This window comes from Lytechinus pictus, chromosome 1, assembly GCF_037042905.1.
Source record: "Lytechinus pictus isolate F3 Inbred chromosome 1, Lp3.0, whole genome shotgun sequence".
In the NCBI taxonomy this organism is placed as follows: Eukaryota; Metazoa; Echinodermata; class Echinoidea; order Temnopleuroida; family Toxopneustidae; genus Lytechinus; species Lytechinus pictus.
The window spans coordinates 9,922,832-9,938,965 of NC_087245.1; the positions used below are offsets into that span (position 1 = coordinate 9,922,832).

At 36.5% G+C, this 16,134-nt stretch overlaps 1 protein-coding gene across 1 annotated transcript; it reads right to left on the minus strand.

The window, feature by feature from the left end:
• Positions 1 to 9,300: 9,300 nt before the first annotated feature.
• Positions 9,301 to 14,798, minus strand: LOC129257379 (CD63 antigen-like). Its single transcript, XM_054895725.2, has 6 exons — positions 14,542 to 14,798; positions 13,473 to 13,661; positions 12,492 to 12,662; positions 10,549 to 10,692; positions 10,082 to 10,165; positions 9,301 to 9,484 (listed from the first exon to the last, which is right to left on the minus strand). The coding sequence occupies exons 1-6, from the start codon at positions 14,731 to 14,733 to the stop codon at positions 9,413 to 9,415; spliced, it is 852 nt and encodes a 283-aa protein (XP_054751700.2). The 5' UTR covers positions 14,734 to 14,798; the 3' UTR covers positions 9,301 to 9,412.
• Between the last annotated feature and the right edge of the window lie 1,336 nt (positions 14,799 to 16,134).

Below are 16,134 nucleotides of genomic sequence, written 5' to 3' on the forward strand. Positions count from 1 at the left end.
CAAAATTGATGTTTTAGACTTTTGGTGTACGGGAGCACTGGCGGATCCAGGGAGCACAGCAGCCGGTCCGTATTTTTTTCATGGATGAAATGCACAATTTGGGCATGGGCGGAAATCCCAGGGGGGACAGGGGGGACGTGTCCCCCCTACTCAAAATAGTAGGGGGGACATAATATCAAATGTCCCCCCTACTATTTTTGGTCTTTAATGATGGTAAGAAATACATCATTCTAAATCGAAATAAAACATTTATTTTGGGACGAGACGACCTTACTTTGGCGATGATAACCTTTTTTTTGCTTGTCAAATTTCCCCGCCCCTTGACCCCATAGGCGGATCCAGGAAGCCGAAAGCCCCCCCCCCCCCTTGGCGGAGCAAAAAAAGGGAAAGAAAGAAGGAAAAAAGGAGGGAAAAGAGAGGAGAAAAGGAAGAGAAGAACGACGAGTGCATAAGATAAGGTGAGGGGAAGACTTGGAAAATAAAAAGAATCTTTCGTGCCACTATAAAAAAATTTCGCTCGATCTTCGCGCTCGCATTGCCTGTTGGGTGATTTACATATCTTGTTCAATATGGAGTTGGAATATCAAGTTTGGAACTCCAATATACAAAACGTATTTCACCTCGGAAATCGAACTTTCACTATTTTGTATAATTTACAAATTGGTTTTTAAAAAGTGCTCTGTAAAAATTTCAGTTTTATGGTCTAAATGTTAACATTTGCTGCTCGCGCTGCGCGCTCGCAAATTTTGATTGATCAGGTACCTATTATTTTCGTGTATTCCATAAAGTTTTCAAAATATCCCTTTTCAGGTCTGATTGTCAAGACGTATCAGCTAGTGCGCTGCACGCTCGCATTTTGATTGGCGAGTTATATAAATGTTTCAGTATTGATTATACAACAAACTACTTAAAATCCCCTTTTCATGACAGTTTATCAAAAAAAATTAGCTCGCGATTTGCGCTCGCATTAATGGTTAAAAATATATTAACTGATGCATCCTATTCATATAATCACAAAAGTGAAATGTTCAATTTTTATGCCATGATATCATCAGATTTCGCGCCCTCATTATATAGGCATTAATAACTATGATATTAATTTAATAATTAAATTGTCCCTTTTGTTTCATCTCGCGCTTAGCAGGAGGAATAGGAAGATAGTCATCATTTTTATATGATGACATGTCGGAGGGATGTCCCGATCCTATGTCAAAACTCAAAGTAATAATATTTTTAAGTGCGATCCATATCCACCTTACAATTTTTCTACAAAGTGCTTGAAATATAAAGCTGAAATTGACTCTTTTTTCAAATCGGAATATCAAAGTTTCATGATTTTCATGATTAAAAATGTATTTAGAATGCCTAGATTATAGGTATAAATATGAAACACGTTCGCGCATGTTTATCCAGATACTCAACTTGTTCTCTAATTTAAATCATTATCCAGTTTCAGATTACAATATCAAAATTTTTCTGCTCACGCTTTGTGCTCGCATTTTTAATGTAGGAAGACCCCATATCACTCATCCTTTTCATGATTTACAAAACATGAACAGAGTGGCCCGTTTTTAGGTCTAACTCTCGAATTTTGTTCTGCTCGCGCTTCGCGCTCGCATCATAAATCGTTTAATTATATAGCTATCCTGTTCACGATTATAAAACAGTGATTAAAAATTTCCATTCTTTCTTTAGAAAGTTAAAAAAAATTCAGCTCGCGCTTGCATTTTTTTATTGTTGAAATATGTAACGCCTTCATGGCTAAGTGCAAGCAGTACTTAACAGGTACATTTTCAACAGGTACCAGTTCAAAACGTACATAAAAATTTTCTGCTCGCGCTTTGCGCTCGCATTATTAATACTCATCCTTTTCAGGATTTACAAAAGATGAATAGAGGGTCTCGTTCAGTAAATATTATGGGACTAAATCTCGAAATTTTCCGCTCGCGCTCCGCGCTCGCATTAATTGTTTACTTATATACCTATTCTGCTTGAGTTACAAAAAGTGCTTAGAATTTCCATTCTTTAGGTGAAAATTTCAAAAAAATTCAGCTCGCGCTTCGCGCTCGCATTATTTGATTGTTAAATGCTACTTTAACAGGTATCTTTTCCATCAGTTCAATTATGCTCGCGCTTTGCGTTCGTGGTAATTATTAAGTTTGATACACATCTTTTTTAGGATAACAAACAATGCCCAGAAACAGTTCAAATTTTAGGGGAAAATACATAAAATTTCCAAAAAAAATTAGCTCGCGCTTTGCGCTCGCATCATATAAATAAGGATTATGATATTATATATCAATTAAGAATAAAGCTAAGAAATGACTAATGAGGACTACCCCGTCAAAGAAACAAACAAAAAACATCTTCGAGCTGCCGATCGGGGAAAATAGGGGGGGGCGGAAATTTGTTTCAGCCCCCCCCCCCCCCCCCCCTATTGGCGAAGGCTGGATCCGCCCCTGTGTCCCCCCTACCTTTTGGGAGAGATTTCCGCCCCTGAATTTGGGGGTAAAAACCTAATGTTTTTTTGCTTGTCAAATTTTCCTCGGGAAATCCTGGATCCGCCCCAGATTGGAATGTAGAAGATCTAGCTTTAGTAACTAACCGCCCTTTCACGCGGTAAAAAAAATCGTAATTTCAATGATGATTCCAGTGAAAAATAAGGCTAATGACGAATATTTAGCACGTGTGAAACCAAACTAGTACATGATTATAAAGATCACAAACACAAATCACAGTCACGATTACATTACAATGATGATTCAAGATTCATGAGTGAAAAGGCTCATAGTTTCATTCCGGACTCAACCCTGGCTGGCATTGAGTCCGCATGATATGATCGGCTCTATTGAGTTCGCTGATCATTGTGAGATCGCTCTGACCTGCTAGCTGTAATCAGTGGATCGAGCTATTACTGAAAAGCGTGAAAAAAAAAATATTGGCTCTAAACCATCGCGTACCGTGGGCATAGGCGGCGGAAGCGGGGGGGGGGGGGGGCAGGGGGACATGTTCCCCTTAAGTTCAGGAGGGGACGCCCCCCCCCCTAAAAAGGGGGGAAATGAAGGAAGGAAGAAAAAAGGGGGAAGAAAAGAAAGAAAGAAGAAAGAAAGAAATAGAAAAGAAGAAAGGAAGAGGAAAAAGATAACCGTGAGTAAACTGAACTGCTGAAACAAAGAAATATTAAAACGTATACAAAATGCCCCCTGGAGATATCACAATTCTGAAGCTGCCAGGGGCTTTGCTTCCTAGACCCCACCCGACCGCGGGCTTCGCGCTACACGAAAAAGAATATATCGGCATTTTCACGGTAACTGACGTTACACGGCACAATGTATACACTTTTCACTGTGTGTATGATTATCTCTAAAACAACAAATGATGGGAGTAAACTCCCATCATTTGTTGTTTTTTCTAATCATAATTTATACACAATGAAAAGTGTATAAATTGTGCCGTGTAACGTCAGTTACCATGAAAAAGCCCATATGTAAAAAAATAGATAAAATAAATAAAGGAGAAGAGAGCAAGATGCGAAGAAAAAGAAACGTGAATAAAATAAGGGGAGGGGATAATTGGAAAATGAAAAAATATCGGGTTATTACATAAAAATGAAAATTTCGCTCACACTTCGCGCTCGCGTTCGCTGTTAAGGGTCAAGTCCATCCCAGAAAATGTTGATTTGAATAATTAGATGCTGAAAATTCCATCAAAATCGGATGTAAAATAGGAAAGTTATGCCATTTTAAAGTTTCGCTTATATTTCCCATAAAGTGCATGCACAACTAAGTGACATGCAAATATCTCTTTTGTTTTTTTATTGTTTGAATTATACAAATTTTTTAAACAGATTTGGCAATAAGGACCAACTTGACTGCACCATATAGTATAAAACAATGCTATTTCCATATTTTCAAGGAAAAATTAATCGTTGTTTCACTTGACAATGAGGAGAAAATTAAAATATTTCATATGATAAAATACAAAAGAAATAGTGAGTGGATGACGACATCAGTCTTCTCATTTGTTTGCATACCGATCAGTTTTGTGAAATTAAACGAAACTTTAAAATGTCATAACTTTCTTATTTTACATCCGAATTGATGGAATTTACAATGTTATACTTGTTGAATTTTTCTCTTTTTATTAAAATCAACTATTTGTTCGGGTGGGCTTGAGATAATCTGCTCACTAGGATACCATGGAGCTTTGAATAGGCCCTATCCAATTTTAAAGTCAATATGCACAAATTGTTTTGCTCGCGATTCGAGTTTCCATTAAATTCTGTTCATGCAATACAAAAAGTACTGAATATAAAAAAAAATCTGCTTGCGCTACGCGCTGGCATTATTTGACAGGCAAATTAATGATACGGTCGTATTCTGTTCATGTATTACAGAAATCAGTAATTCAAGGGTTATCGTTTCAAGTCAGTAAATCACTTATACCTCGGTCACATTTGCTCTACGGCGAGTCGAAAACTGCCGTTTTATTCATTTTTATGCAAACCACCTATGTATAGCTGGTACAAAAAATGTTAAAACGGTTGTTTTCGACTCGCCGTACGGCCACCGTAGAGCAAATGTGACCGAAGTATTACTTTCATCTCTCTCCTCGCATCGATTGTACATGACCGTCATGTTCATCGTTCAAAAAGTGCTTAGAATCTGAGGTTAATTTGGGTCAGATTTTTTTTTAGCTCGCGCTTCGCGCTCGCATCAATTGTTTAGATAGATACATATCCTGTTCATGGTCATAATAAGTGTATTAGAATTTTAAGGTTTGGGTCGGAATATAAAAAATGTTCAGCTCGCGCTTCGCTCTCGCATAAAATATTTAGTTAGATAGCCATTCTGTTCATGATTACCAAAAGTGCTCAGAATCTCAAAATTTTAGGTCAGATTACAAAAAAAATTCAGTTCGCGCTTCGCGCTCGCATCAATTGCTTAGATAGATATCCATCCTGTTCATGGTCATAAAAGTGCTTAGAATGTCCAGTTTGGGGTTGGAATAACAACAATTTTGAGCTCGCGCTACGCGTTCGCATAAACTGTTTAGTTAGATGCTCAATCCTACTCATGATAACCAAAAGTGCTTAGAATGTAAAAAGACATAGGTCAGAGAATCAATCTTTTTTAGCTCGGGCTTCGCGCTTGCATCAGTTGTTTAGATAGATACAAATCCCGTTCACGGTAACAAAAAGTGCTTTAGAATATGAAAAACAAAATGTTCAGCTCGCGCTACGCGCTCGCATAAAATGTTTAGTTTAGATACCCATTCTGTTCATGATTATCAAAGTGCTTAGAATGTCTACATTGTAGGTCGGAATATTAAATATTTTCACATCAATTGTTTAGATAGATATACCCATCCTGTTCATGGTCACAATAGTGCTTTAATAGAATGTCCAGTTTTGTGTTGGAATATAAAAAAAAAATCCAGCTTGCGCTATGCGTTCGCATAAATGTTAGTTAGATACCCATCCTGCTTGATGACCCAAAGTGCTTAGAATGTCAAAATTTTAGGTCAGGTTATCAAAAATTTTCAGCTCGCGTTTCGCGCTCGCATAAAAGGTTTATTTTACTATCCTGTTCATCATTCATGTTCATGAGGGGGTGCATATTTTTATCGAAAAGTACATAATGGCCAACGGGGTGCAAAATCATGTAAATGCGCCAGTCTTGTTAGATATCTCATCATGTTTGTAAGAAAATTTAAGATGTACTTAAAACTACAGACCTTACACCTTAAAGGAGAATGAAACCCTTGAAACCAGCTGAATCCATATCAAAGAGAAAAATCAAAGAAACATATTGTTGAAAGTTTGAGGAAGATTGAATGAATAATAAGAAAGTTATGAGCATTTGAATATTGAGATCACTAATGCCATGTAGATCCTCCCATTGGCAATGCGACCAAGATATGTGATGTCACACACGTACAACTCCCTCATTACTTAAGTACTTATTTCACATATATTCTCACTTTTATAGAGTCTATCACAAGGTGAGGTGTTCTCTTTATGAGAGGACAAGTACAGAGGTTTCACAACATTATATCATGGATGAATCGTTTGTCATATGATTAGAATGAGCAAAAAGAGATGTTTTGGGGTATATTTTCAGTGTCCAAAAGGGGAGAGTTGTTCATCTGTGACATCATAGATCTTGGTCGCATTGCCAATGGGAGGATCCCCATAGCATTAGTGATCTCGACATTCAAATGCTCATAACTCTTCTATTGCTAGTCCTATTTGACTCAAACTTTTGTTGACCTTATTCTTTGATTTTTCTGCTTTCACAAAAGCTAACTTGCTCCAAGAGTTTCATTCTCCTTTAAACAAAAATATTATATAAAAAAACAGCTTTTAGCAGCCAACTGGGAAAATACGGGTGAAAATAATTTTTTCCGTCCCCCCCCCCTAAATTGTTATGCTTCCGCCGCCAATGACCGTGGGTCGACGGCATTGGCAGACACCATCAAAATTTTGAGTAACTAATTAAGTGGGCACGCGATGACGCGAAGCGCGCTCAATTGCTAGGTAGGCCGATACTGACCTAATTAAACGGATATGATGTATCTCACTGATCAAATAATGCGAGCGCGAAATTTAGGAAAAATTCAGACCTGAAGAAGGGGCATTCTAAAGCTCGGAAATGTTTTATAATTAGACCTTAAAGCGGGAAATCACTTTAAATAGTCCTGAAAAAGAAGCATATGTCACTACATAAAACAATAATAACTCGCGCGCAGCGCGAGCAGAACATGTCGTTCAGACCATAAAACTGACATTTTTACAGAGCACTTTAAAAAAATCAATTTGTAAATCACACGAAATAATGAAAGTTCGATTTCCGAGGTGAAATAGGTTTTGTATAATGACTTCCAAACTTGATATTTAAACTCCATATTGAACGAAATATGAAAATCACCTAACAGGCAATGCGAGCGCGAGCAAAAATTTTATATAGTGACATGAAAGACTTCCCCTCATCTTAATTTATTCACTCGTCTTCCTCCTCTTCTTTTTTCTCGTCTCTTTTCCCTCCTTTTCCCTTTTTTATTTCTTTCCCTTTTCCCTCTTTTTTGCTCCGCTCGGGGGGGGGGGGGTGGCCGGGCCCGCTCGGGCCCCCCTGGATCCGCCTATGGGTATATCTTCTTACATTAATTACATTAATAATGTGAGCTCGAAAATTTTTGATATTCTGATCTGAAACTTTATAATAATATTAAAGCACGTTTTGAATAAAAAACAAGCTGCGTATCTGAATAAACATGCGTGAGCGTGTTTAGATTTAGACCTAGAAAAGGGCATTCTAAATACATTTTTTAATGAAAGTCAATAATGCGAGCTCCAGATGAAAATATTTGATATTCCACATTATCCACAAGGTCGATGATATATTTTGAAGTTAATTCATTTAAAGGGGAAGTTTACCCTGACAAAAAGTTGACCGTGTAAAAATACCAGAAAAAAATATTGCCGAAGGTTTGAGAAAATTCCATCAAAGAAAAGAATGTTATTTGAATTTCAATTATTTGATTTGTGACGTCATATGCGAGCAGGTTTCCTACTGCTGCGACGCGTCGTATCGTAAATACAGCAATGAAATATAATTTTCTCAGAAACTTGAAAATGGTTCGATTTTATTTCATTTTGATTTGATTTAATGTTCTCTTCTGCATACATTCATATAATTAATAATAATAATATTAATAGACATTTATATTGCGCCATCTATCTAGAAATAATCTATTCCGAGGCGCATCGTTATTATTATCATTACCCCGGCTTTTGCTCGAGCTGCCTCTCACTGCTCAGTGCATTCAAGGAATTAATCCTGCCGGGCACTGGCGGCATTTTTACATTACACATTTTAACTGTGCCTCTCACGGGCCGGCTGTGCCCCCCCCCCCTTTGAGAGGCACAATTAAAATTTTTAATGTAAAAATGCCGTTAAAACACAAGTGTGCCCCCCTCCCCCTTGAAAGTGAAGAACTTTTGGCATGAATCATAGAATAAATACTAAAAATATCATTAAAAAATGACCAACTACATGTAATTATTACTGCACCATTAGAATGTCAATAGACAAATCATTTCACATTCGTTCCTAAAAAGAAAACAAAAATATGTCATTACGAATTCGTCCTCCACTGGCAGTACATCATAACAAATGAAAGACATGAATAAACACTAATGACGTTTAAATTTACAATTATTTAAAATTGAAGGAATATAAAATAATGAACATGTATTGCAATACAATAAAAATGAATTAGCTAAATAATTACTCATACGACAGAATGGAAAACTTCCCCTTTCAGTCTCACAATGGATTTTATCTTGGAAAACAACAACAAGCATTTTCACACATTTCGGCACGTAGTCAATTTTTTTCAAATTTTACTGAATAACATGAATAAGGAAAGACCTCTAGAAGCAGGCGCGTATCCCAGGGGTGGTATTCTGGAACACTGTCATAACTTTTGTCATAAATATTGTCATTTCTCTCCAAGATGTGACACCGCTATGATTGTCACAAATCGGTATTCTGAAATTGTCTTTTCCCTGTCATATCTCTCAAAGTTACCGCCCATCTTTTCAGAATACGGCCCCAGGATTTTGCAACCCGGGGGGGGGGGGGGGCGACCTTATTTTGGCGCCCCTGTGAGCTTGTGAGCCTTTGGAAAATGGCGCCCTCTCCCGTCAGGTAGTGGCCTACCGTGGGTCACGGCATGGGGGAGGGGCACCAGAAAAAAATTTGAGTTCATGAAAACATGAATTAAAGGTGGTCTTCAATTGCCCTTTTCACGTGATTATGAAATACGATTATTCAACATGCATTTAAGGCACCTTTGTTTGCCTGGCAGCAGTGGCGTAACTACATCGGCTTGCCAAGTAACAAAACAAACAAACAAAAACGGAGGAAAGGAGAAAAAGAGGAAGAAGGAAATAGAAACGTAATGGGGGAGAAGAATACATAAGAAATATGTAATATGAAATATTATTATCATATATTTAAATATATGAATTTGGCGCCTCAGGACAAACATCAAATAGGTGCTCCTGTGTCGAACATCAATTCGGCGCCCCTAAGTAAAACATAAATTCGGCGCCCCCCCCCCCCCCCAATGTCGAACATAATTCGGTGCCCCCCCCCCCCTATGTCGAACATCGATTCGGCGACCCTAGGTCGAACATCAATTCGGCGCCCCCTATATCAAACTAAAATTCGGCGCCCCCAGGTAGAACATAAAGTTTGCATAGGGGCGCCGAATTTATCTTCAACCTAGGGAGGCGACATGATAATAGTTCCACATACGCCATGTACTTAAAAGTTCATAAGGCGTCGACAGGCATATATTTTATACGACGGTTGTCTTGAGATTATTGAACAAAATGGATGTTGCATTAAACTGCGTAGTCGGGGATGTTAAGCTTCGTATTCCCTACCGCACAAATTCCTAAGATGACACCACAGATCTGAAACAAAACAAAACAATATTAATATAATGACACCTTTTTTATTATCATTATCAAATTAGACGAAGTCTTTTATTAGCTTTCCGTATCACCATGATCATTAAGCTCTTTGGTCTATTTTGGCGACAAATAAATTTATATACCCCCGACATCACCATAAACAAACGGAAATTCAATAAAGATAATCAAAAAATTAAGATTGATTTAACGAAACGAAATGAATATGCGGCGAATGTGTACACCAGTGGTCTTATTTCAAATCACATCAATGTGTAAAATACTCTTCGGCACACATTTTGTGGGTTATGATTGAAAATAGTCAAACATCGAGAAAAAAAAACTTCATAAATTAATATTTGCCTTCACATTCCGGCCATCTGTAATAATAATTACAACATCCAAATATTGAAAATTGTTTAATAAGTTGAAGCTGGGATACAATATCAGGTACTGGGCCAATAAACAAATAAACCAAATAGATATTACGTAAACAGGACGAAATACATGTGGATAAATCTTCATATTGAATTTGATCCGGGTAGAACCACTTTTGAAAGCATGACCATGATCCAAATTTGTCAGCCAGCGATTACTTACGTTAACAAAAGCAACGCCAATCGCGAGTCCTGCAATAATTTGAATTTGATCTCTCAGTAAATCTTGGACTGCGGAGTCGCAGGGCTGAAAAGGAACAAAACAGCGGTCAAATCAATCGGAAAAGTTTATTATTTTGTTTATATGATACAAAAAATTCCCATGATGGTGATATCATTGATGATAGTGATGATAAATTGTTAATGATACAGTAGTACAGTACTATAATGATAAACGTAGTAGTAGTGGTAATACTAATACTACTACTACTAATAATAATATTAATAATAATAATGACAATATAAAGAAGATTTTATTAAATTTACAACGTATAGGACTTAATTAAAATGTTTCTAATAACAAGGACCCTTGGTCGAGCAGTTCTTGTAACTGAAAGGGCTACCCTGTTAAAATAAGACCACAAATAAACAAATCAATTGCTTATTTAGTTAATCAGATTGAATTCTTACGTTTGTATGTATGTCGAAAGTAGCTGAGCCAATGATGTTACAGCCAGGAGTTTTTAATTTACAGCATGAATAAGGTACAAGTTCTGGTTGATCCTTAACCCAGCCCATCCAATCAGTGTAGTTATGAACTCCGCAACACTTTAGCTTTAATGGAAAAACACAATGAGACATTGAACAAACGATTGAACAATGATATATCAACAGAAGTTTTATGTAATAGTTTCTTCTTAGCTTTATATTCTTCTAAACAAAATAAGTACAACCTTTTCAGCATTCTATGATGGCAACATCAGGCCCAAAGAACAATCTCTACAATTTTTTTTTTATCTCATTAGCCCTTATTTTAGCGCGAGCTCATTTTTTTTTGGTAAACATAATGGAAAAGATTTATTACAGGCTGATACACCACAACAGTTTTTGAGTGAAAGATGTAAAAGTATGCAATAAAAACAACCACAAAGGGCACAGCAATCTAGCACAATGAATTAATTTGATGAAGATTGATTTATCTTGATATTAAGATGGAATGTTTTAACAAAAATAATGGGAGAGCGTCTGTATAGCATGATGAAGTCTATCAATGTTTCCATCCATAGCAACAAAGGCCCAGTCATCAACAGCTTTCATGAGAACCAATTGATTTCACACAGGATGCAGCCAAGGATGTCTTCATGGGTGAGACAAGACCTCGCGGTGATAGGAGTATTGATGCACAAAAGTATAGGCTCTGGGATGGTGAGGAAGTAAGGTTGTGAAGAATGAGAATTATCTTAATAAGTCCCTATTCAACAGCAAAAGTGCGATGCCCGGAAGAGTGGCCTTTCCTGGTGGCAGTCTACTTGGACCTGGCACGCATCTTTCTCCTCTTACGCTTCAGGCGTCGCATACGTTTCTTGCGCCACTTATCCCTCATCCTCTAATTCTAAGTATTAAAACTTCTTTTTAAGGTACTGGAAGTTTGAGGTGCTGATTATCCTTCAAAAGAAGGATCTAAACAGATTTGGGAAGCAACAACGAGCGATGCCTTGGTAAAGAGAAAGCTGATTGCTTGTCGTCGCGAGTTCAATTGTTCTTTTAATTCCAAGTACTTTATCCTGAAAGTTTAACATTTTGAGCTATATTTGTGATCAAGAAAATGATCCTGTTCTAACTAAACATACACACAAGAGCTTTAATTTTTAATTCACTGACCAGAAAAAAGGACCTGTTAAGGAGTGTTTACAATCATGAAGACGATACGTATCTAAACATCAAATAATGCGAGCGCGAAGCGTGAGCTGAAAACGTTTGATATTTCGACCTGAAAAATTGAGAATTCTAAGCGCTTTTTGTAATCATGCACATATAGGTATGTAACTAAACGAATGAAGCAAGCGCGAGCTGAATTTTTATAAGATTGAGCTAAAAACGGAGTTCTCTCAATGGACACTTCCGTCTTTTGTAACGACCGCTTCAATATCTCAGTAAGATGTTATAGGTTACTTTTGCAAAGACATGAGTTTCAGAAGTTTCAAATCGTAATATTCATAGAAATTATTTTGAAATTAACAAAAGAATTTGGGTCAATATATTTCGATGAAAAAGATATCTACCAATTTATTTTTCTACAGAAGCCGGGTCACTTGCATATACCAAGGATTCACAATAAATCCAGATCTGGCGGCGGTGAATATGCCTAGCAACCAGCTGAATATTAGATTTAGCATTAAACCTTGTAGATTTAAATATATAAAGCTAAAAGATTTAAATTTAAGTCTTCTGTGATTTTAAAGTTATTCCCTAAGATAAAAAGTAAACGAATTTTTTTACTGAAAAGTATGCACAGCCGATCTGAATTCATTTCAAATCCTTGAGATTTAGAATGTATTCTTTATGTTTCTCGTTGTGTAACCATATATATTTTCTCTGTTGGATTTGAATTCGAATTGAGAAATTTAATATACCTCCTGTTGCAAGCTATCGAAGATTTCTTGGGCCGATTCAGTTGTATTGTATTTGATCTGTATCTCATCCATGTTATCTTCGATCACTTGATCAATTTTATCACGAAGGAGATACCCAGAGATACCAGCAGCTAACTCCAGAATTAGAAGAATAACCAGAATGGAGACAAACTAGGATATCAAGCAAAATTATGATTTTCATGAAGACACGATAGAGTAACAAAAAAACAAACATATCGATTCCAATATCATTTGATTATGTAAATGAATTATTATTAAAATTAGAAAAATATTATCGACATCCAGCTATATTATCACCACTCGAAGGAGATTGGTGGTATCAACATCAAAAACTCTGAAGTCATAAGTCCGCTTTTCCTGTCTACAAAATTGGACATAACGGACATGGGTTATCAGTTATCATGTGATCTGAATTTCAGGTCATTTGATTATGGTCAAAACTATAAAGACATCTGTATAAAAAGAATTGATGAAACATATTTCTTCTTTCAAACCTAGGCCTATATAAATCCAATCATTTTCTTATTCCTTGATGCTTGATAGAAAATGGGTGAGGGATGCTCATAACCATTTTTAAGTATGTTTTACATGAAACATTGACAAAATATCATATTTGAATATTGAAATATTTTATATTCAAAATTATATGGCAGCGCAGTGGAATATGGTAGACTACCTAGATATTTCGTCATTTAAAAAGTAGGGGTTATGGTCATTACAATAGTTGCACGGCCGATGCCTATGTTTTGTCTCATTTCTTCCCTATTTTTTATCTTGCCCCTTTATTCTTTTTTTACGCTTGAGAATCATAGGGGTGTCACCCCCTGCCCCCTTCCTGGTAGAGATGCACAGCAATCTTTCGTTATTACATTTCAATGTGCATTTTTATACAGATGTTATTTCTTACAAAATATCGTGGTCCATATACATGATTAAATTCATAAATCGATAGAATCTCACCGGTTTGAGCATGCGTCGACTTTCCCTGCAATTTCCACAGAACCCTAAAATTGAGACAAGACTCGATATAATCCCAACCGTGATTAAAATCACAGGTATAGCGGTACCAGAATCATAAGTGAAGTCAATATATCCACGGTAGACATTCAAGGTGAGAATACCTACTATCAAAATACTGATGCCCAAGAGCTGTGGAAAAACAAACAAAATAAAAGAACAATATCCAACTAATTTCATGTAGAGTTTCCACTCTACTGAATAATTAATAAGTCAAGAAAGATGTCTTATTTGACAAAACAACCTAATTCATGTTCATTATCTCGTTACTTCAATAGCTAAAAAAATCATTTATTTTTTATCAATGAATTTTTATTTGCATTTCAAATAAATGTCTATCATCACAAATATTTCCAATGTCTACGACTGTTGACATTTTCACATTGAACTAGAAATCAATGAATAAGAAATAATAAACATGATGCTTATTTGTCATGTGTGTTAAAAATGTATACATTAATTTTTAGCAACAATCATTACCGTTTAGCACCCTGAAATATTAGGGGAAATGAAAGAAAAAAATAGATTCCACATTTTTAATCAAAGTTTGTACTTTTCTGAGGGAAATAAGCTGTTACCATGGCAACGGGCCAATTGGAACTATTTTGATGACCTTAAATATTTTTTAATTTCATTTATATTTGATTTAAGATGAAAATTAATATTGGGTAATCTATAATCATGTTTATCTACCATTTACAGGGGAAAACATGTATCAATCCGTTTCTATGGCGACGGTCAAAGACAACAATCAGATTCGTATTCAGTACCCTAAAAACAGGGGAATAGGGAACAAACACGCAAAATATGATTCTATAGATTTTGGGGGAATTCCCTACTTGCCGCCTGTGATATTATGCGTTGGATGATAATCGCATAATGTCATTTCCTGCGACAGTATTATGCGTCGCTATACGACATTCTTGGTTGTAACAATGCCTACAACACGTACAAAGCCATGTAGCACCAAGGGAGCACCACCAGTTTAGGCTCGCTGTCCAGCATTACTTACTAAAAATACCACATTGTAGAAACACATCAAATACTGACACGCCCTACTCCTGAACGATTTCATTTTTGAAAGCCCGATCCAAAAGGCTAGATCCTTTTTCACAATTCCTGTTGCGGATAGAATGCTTTCTCTCAAGCAGACTGCCTTGAGCTTGCTCATGTCTTTCAGCTCATCAGTCGCGATGTGAATCATGTTTGCTTTCTCTCTTTATAGGCTTGGGTCGAGATATCGAAATACATATTTTCCTATGCAAATACGAAGCATCGTTCTTTTTTTTTTCTTATTTCAATGGGTGTTCTGTGCATTCTCGTACCATGCATGGTCGCTTTCATAAACCCACATTTCTTGATCATCAGATCAATCTACCATTCCCTCTTTGTCGGTCACCATTCCAGGGTCCACCATTGCAAACGGGTCGCTGAACGGTTTTGAAAGCAGGGGAGGCTGATCGAGGCACCCCCCCCCCCCCATAGTTGCGTACGAGAGAGAAAGGGGTAGAAACGTTTTGTCTTCAAGAATCTAAATTTAGAAATTACGCCAAACATGTATAAATATTGATTTTCGTGGCTTGATAAAGGGGCGCTGATTTTACTCAGATTTTCCCTTTTCGACGGGAAAAGTTTTGTTTTTTTACTATGATCTTTAATATTGACGCTTATTGCGTGAACACCACCATAAAATTGTTGGACCACTTCCGCTGATCGGCAAATTTTATTTTCATCAAATTTGGTTCTTGCCTGTGCCGGGATATTCAACAACAAAAAAGAATAGAAAAGAGAAAGGTTCCATTTTCTTTCTTTCTTTCTTCTATGGAACATGAAGTTCGCGAAATTGAAAGCCAAGATATTTGGGCCTAAGTTACCCCCCCCCCTGAAATTCCTCTTGATTTCTCCATTAAAATTCATGTAGATTTCATTGACTTTTTTCGTTTGACGCCGCTGATAATGGGATTATGGGTCTACTGTCGAAAATTGAACATTTTCTGATTGTTCTGTTCTATATGATTTTTCATTTGTTGTCATGATATTGAGATTTGAGAACCATTAATTTCATTGATTTTGAAACAAAAAAAGAAGCAAATTTGCAACATGAGCTCGAGATTGCATCTGTTGGATTTATTAATGTTTTGTTTTATTTATTCACCATCGTCTTGTGATATAATTATAGTCAGGATGAAGATTTGTATTTAGGGGAATACTGCTAGTTTCTCATACATACACCGTTTTCATGTATCTTGTTGCTCTATTGCGGGCTCTATTGTTCGTTCTTGAGACCAGATCATTTTGAACACGATATCGCCACACAAAAACCCGAACACGAATTAATGGTATTATGACAGTCGGGATTCAAAGAATGACATCCTAACCTTGATATACTACTTTTTTTTGCCTGGTGATTGTGGTCGAATCAGTGAATTGGTCATTTTGTGTTTCTGCACGTATCAGGGTATCCTCTTTTGATCACAATTATTCTTGACCTCGTCACTTTATATTCTGTGGGGTATCATCATCAACATCAAAAATGAAAAAAAAAAAAAACCGACAAAATTACATACAAAGGTGTCAAGATGCTGAATAAGCACATGTTTCGCTA

What these genes read in the sequence shown, in the direction of transcription:
- LOC129257379 (XM_054895725.2), bottom strand. Translation starts at nt 14,733, where the DNA reads ATGATTCACATCGCGACTGATGAGCTGAAAGACATGAGCAAGCTCAAG. An exon ending in TCGATAGCTTGCAACAGGAG is followed by an intron (nt 10,693 to 12,491) that starts GTATATTAAATT and finishes TTTCCATTAAAG; the next exon opens with CTAAAGTGTTGCGGAGTTCA. An exon ending in CTTTCGACATACATACAAAC is followed by an intron (nt 10,166 to 10,548) that starts GTAAGAATTCAA and finishes GTTCCTTTTCAG; the next exon opens with CCCTGCGACTCCGCAGTCCA.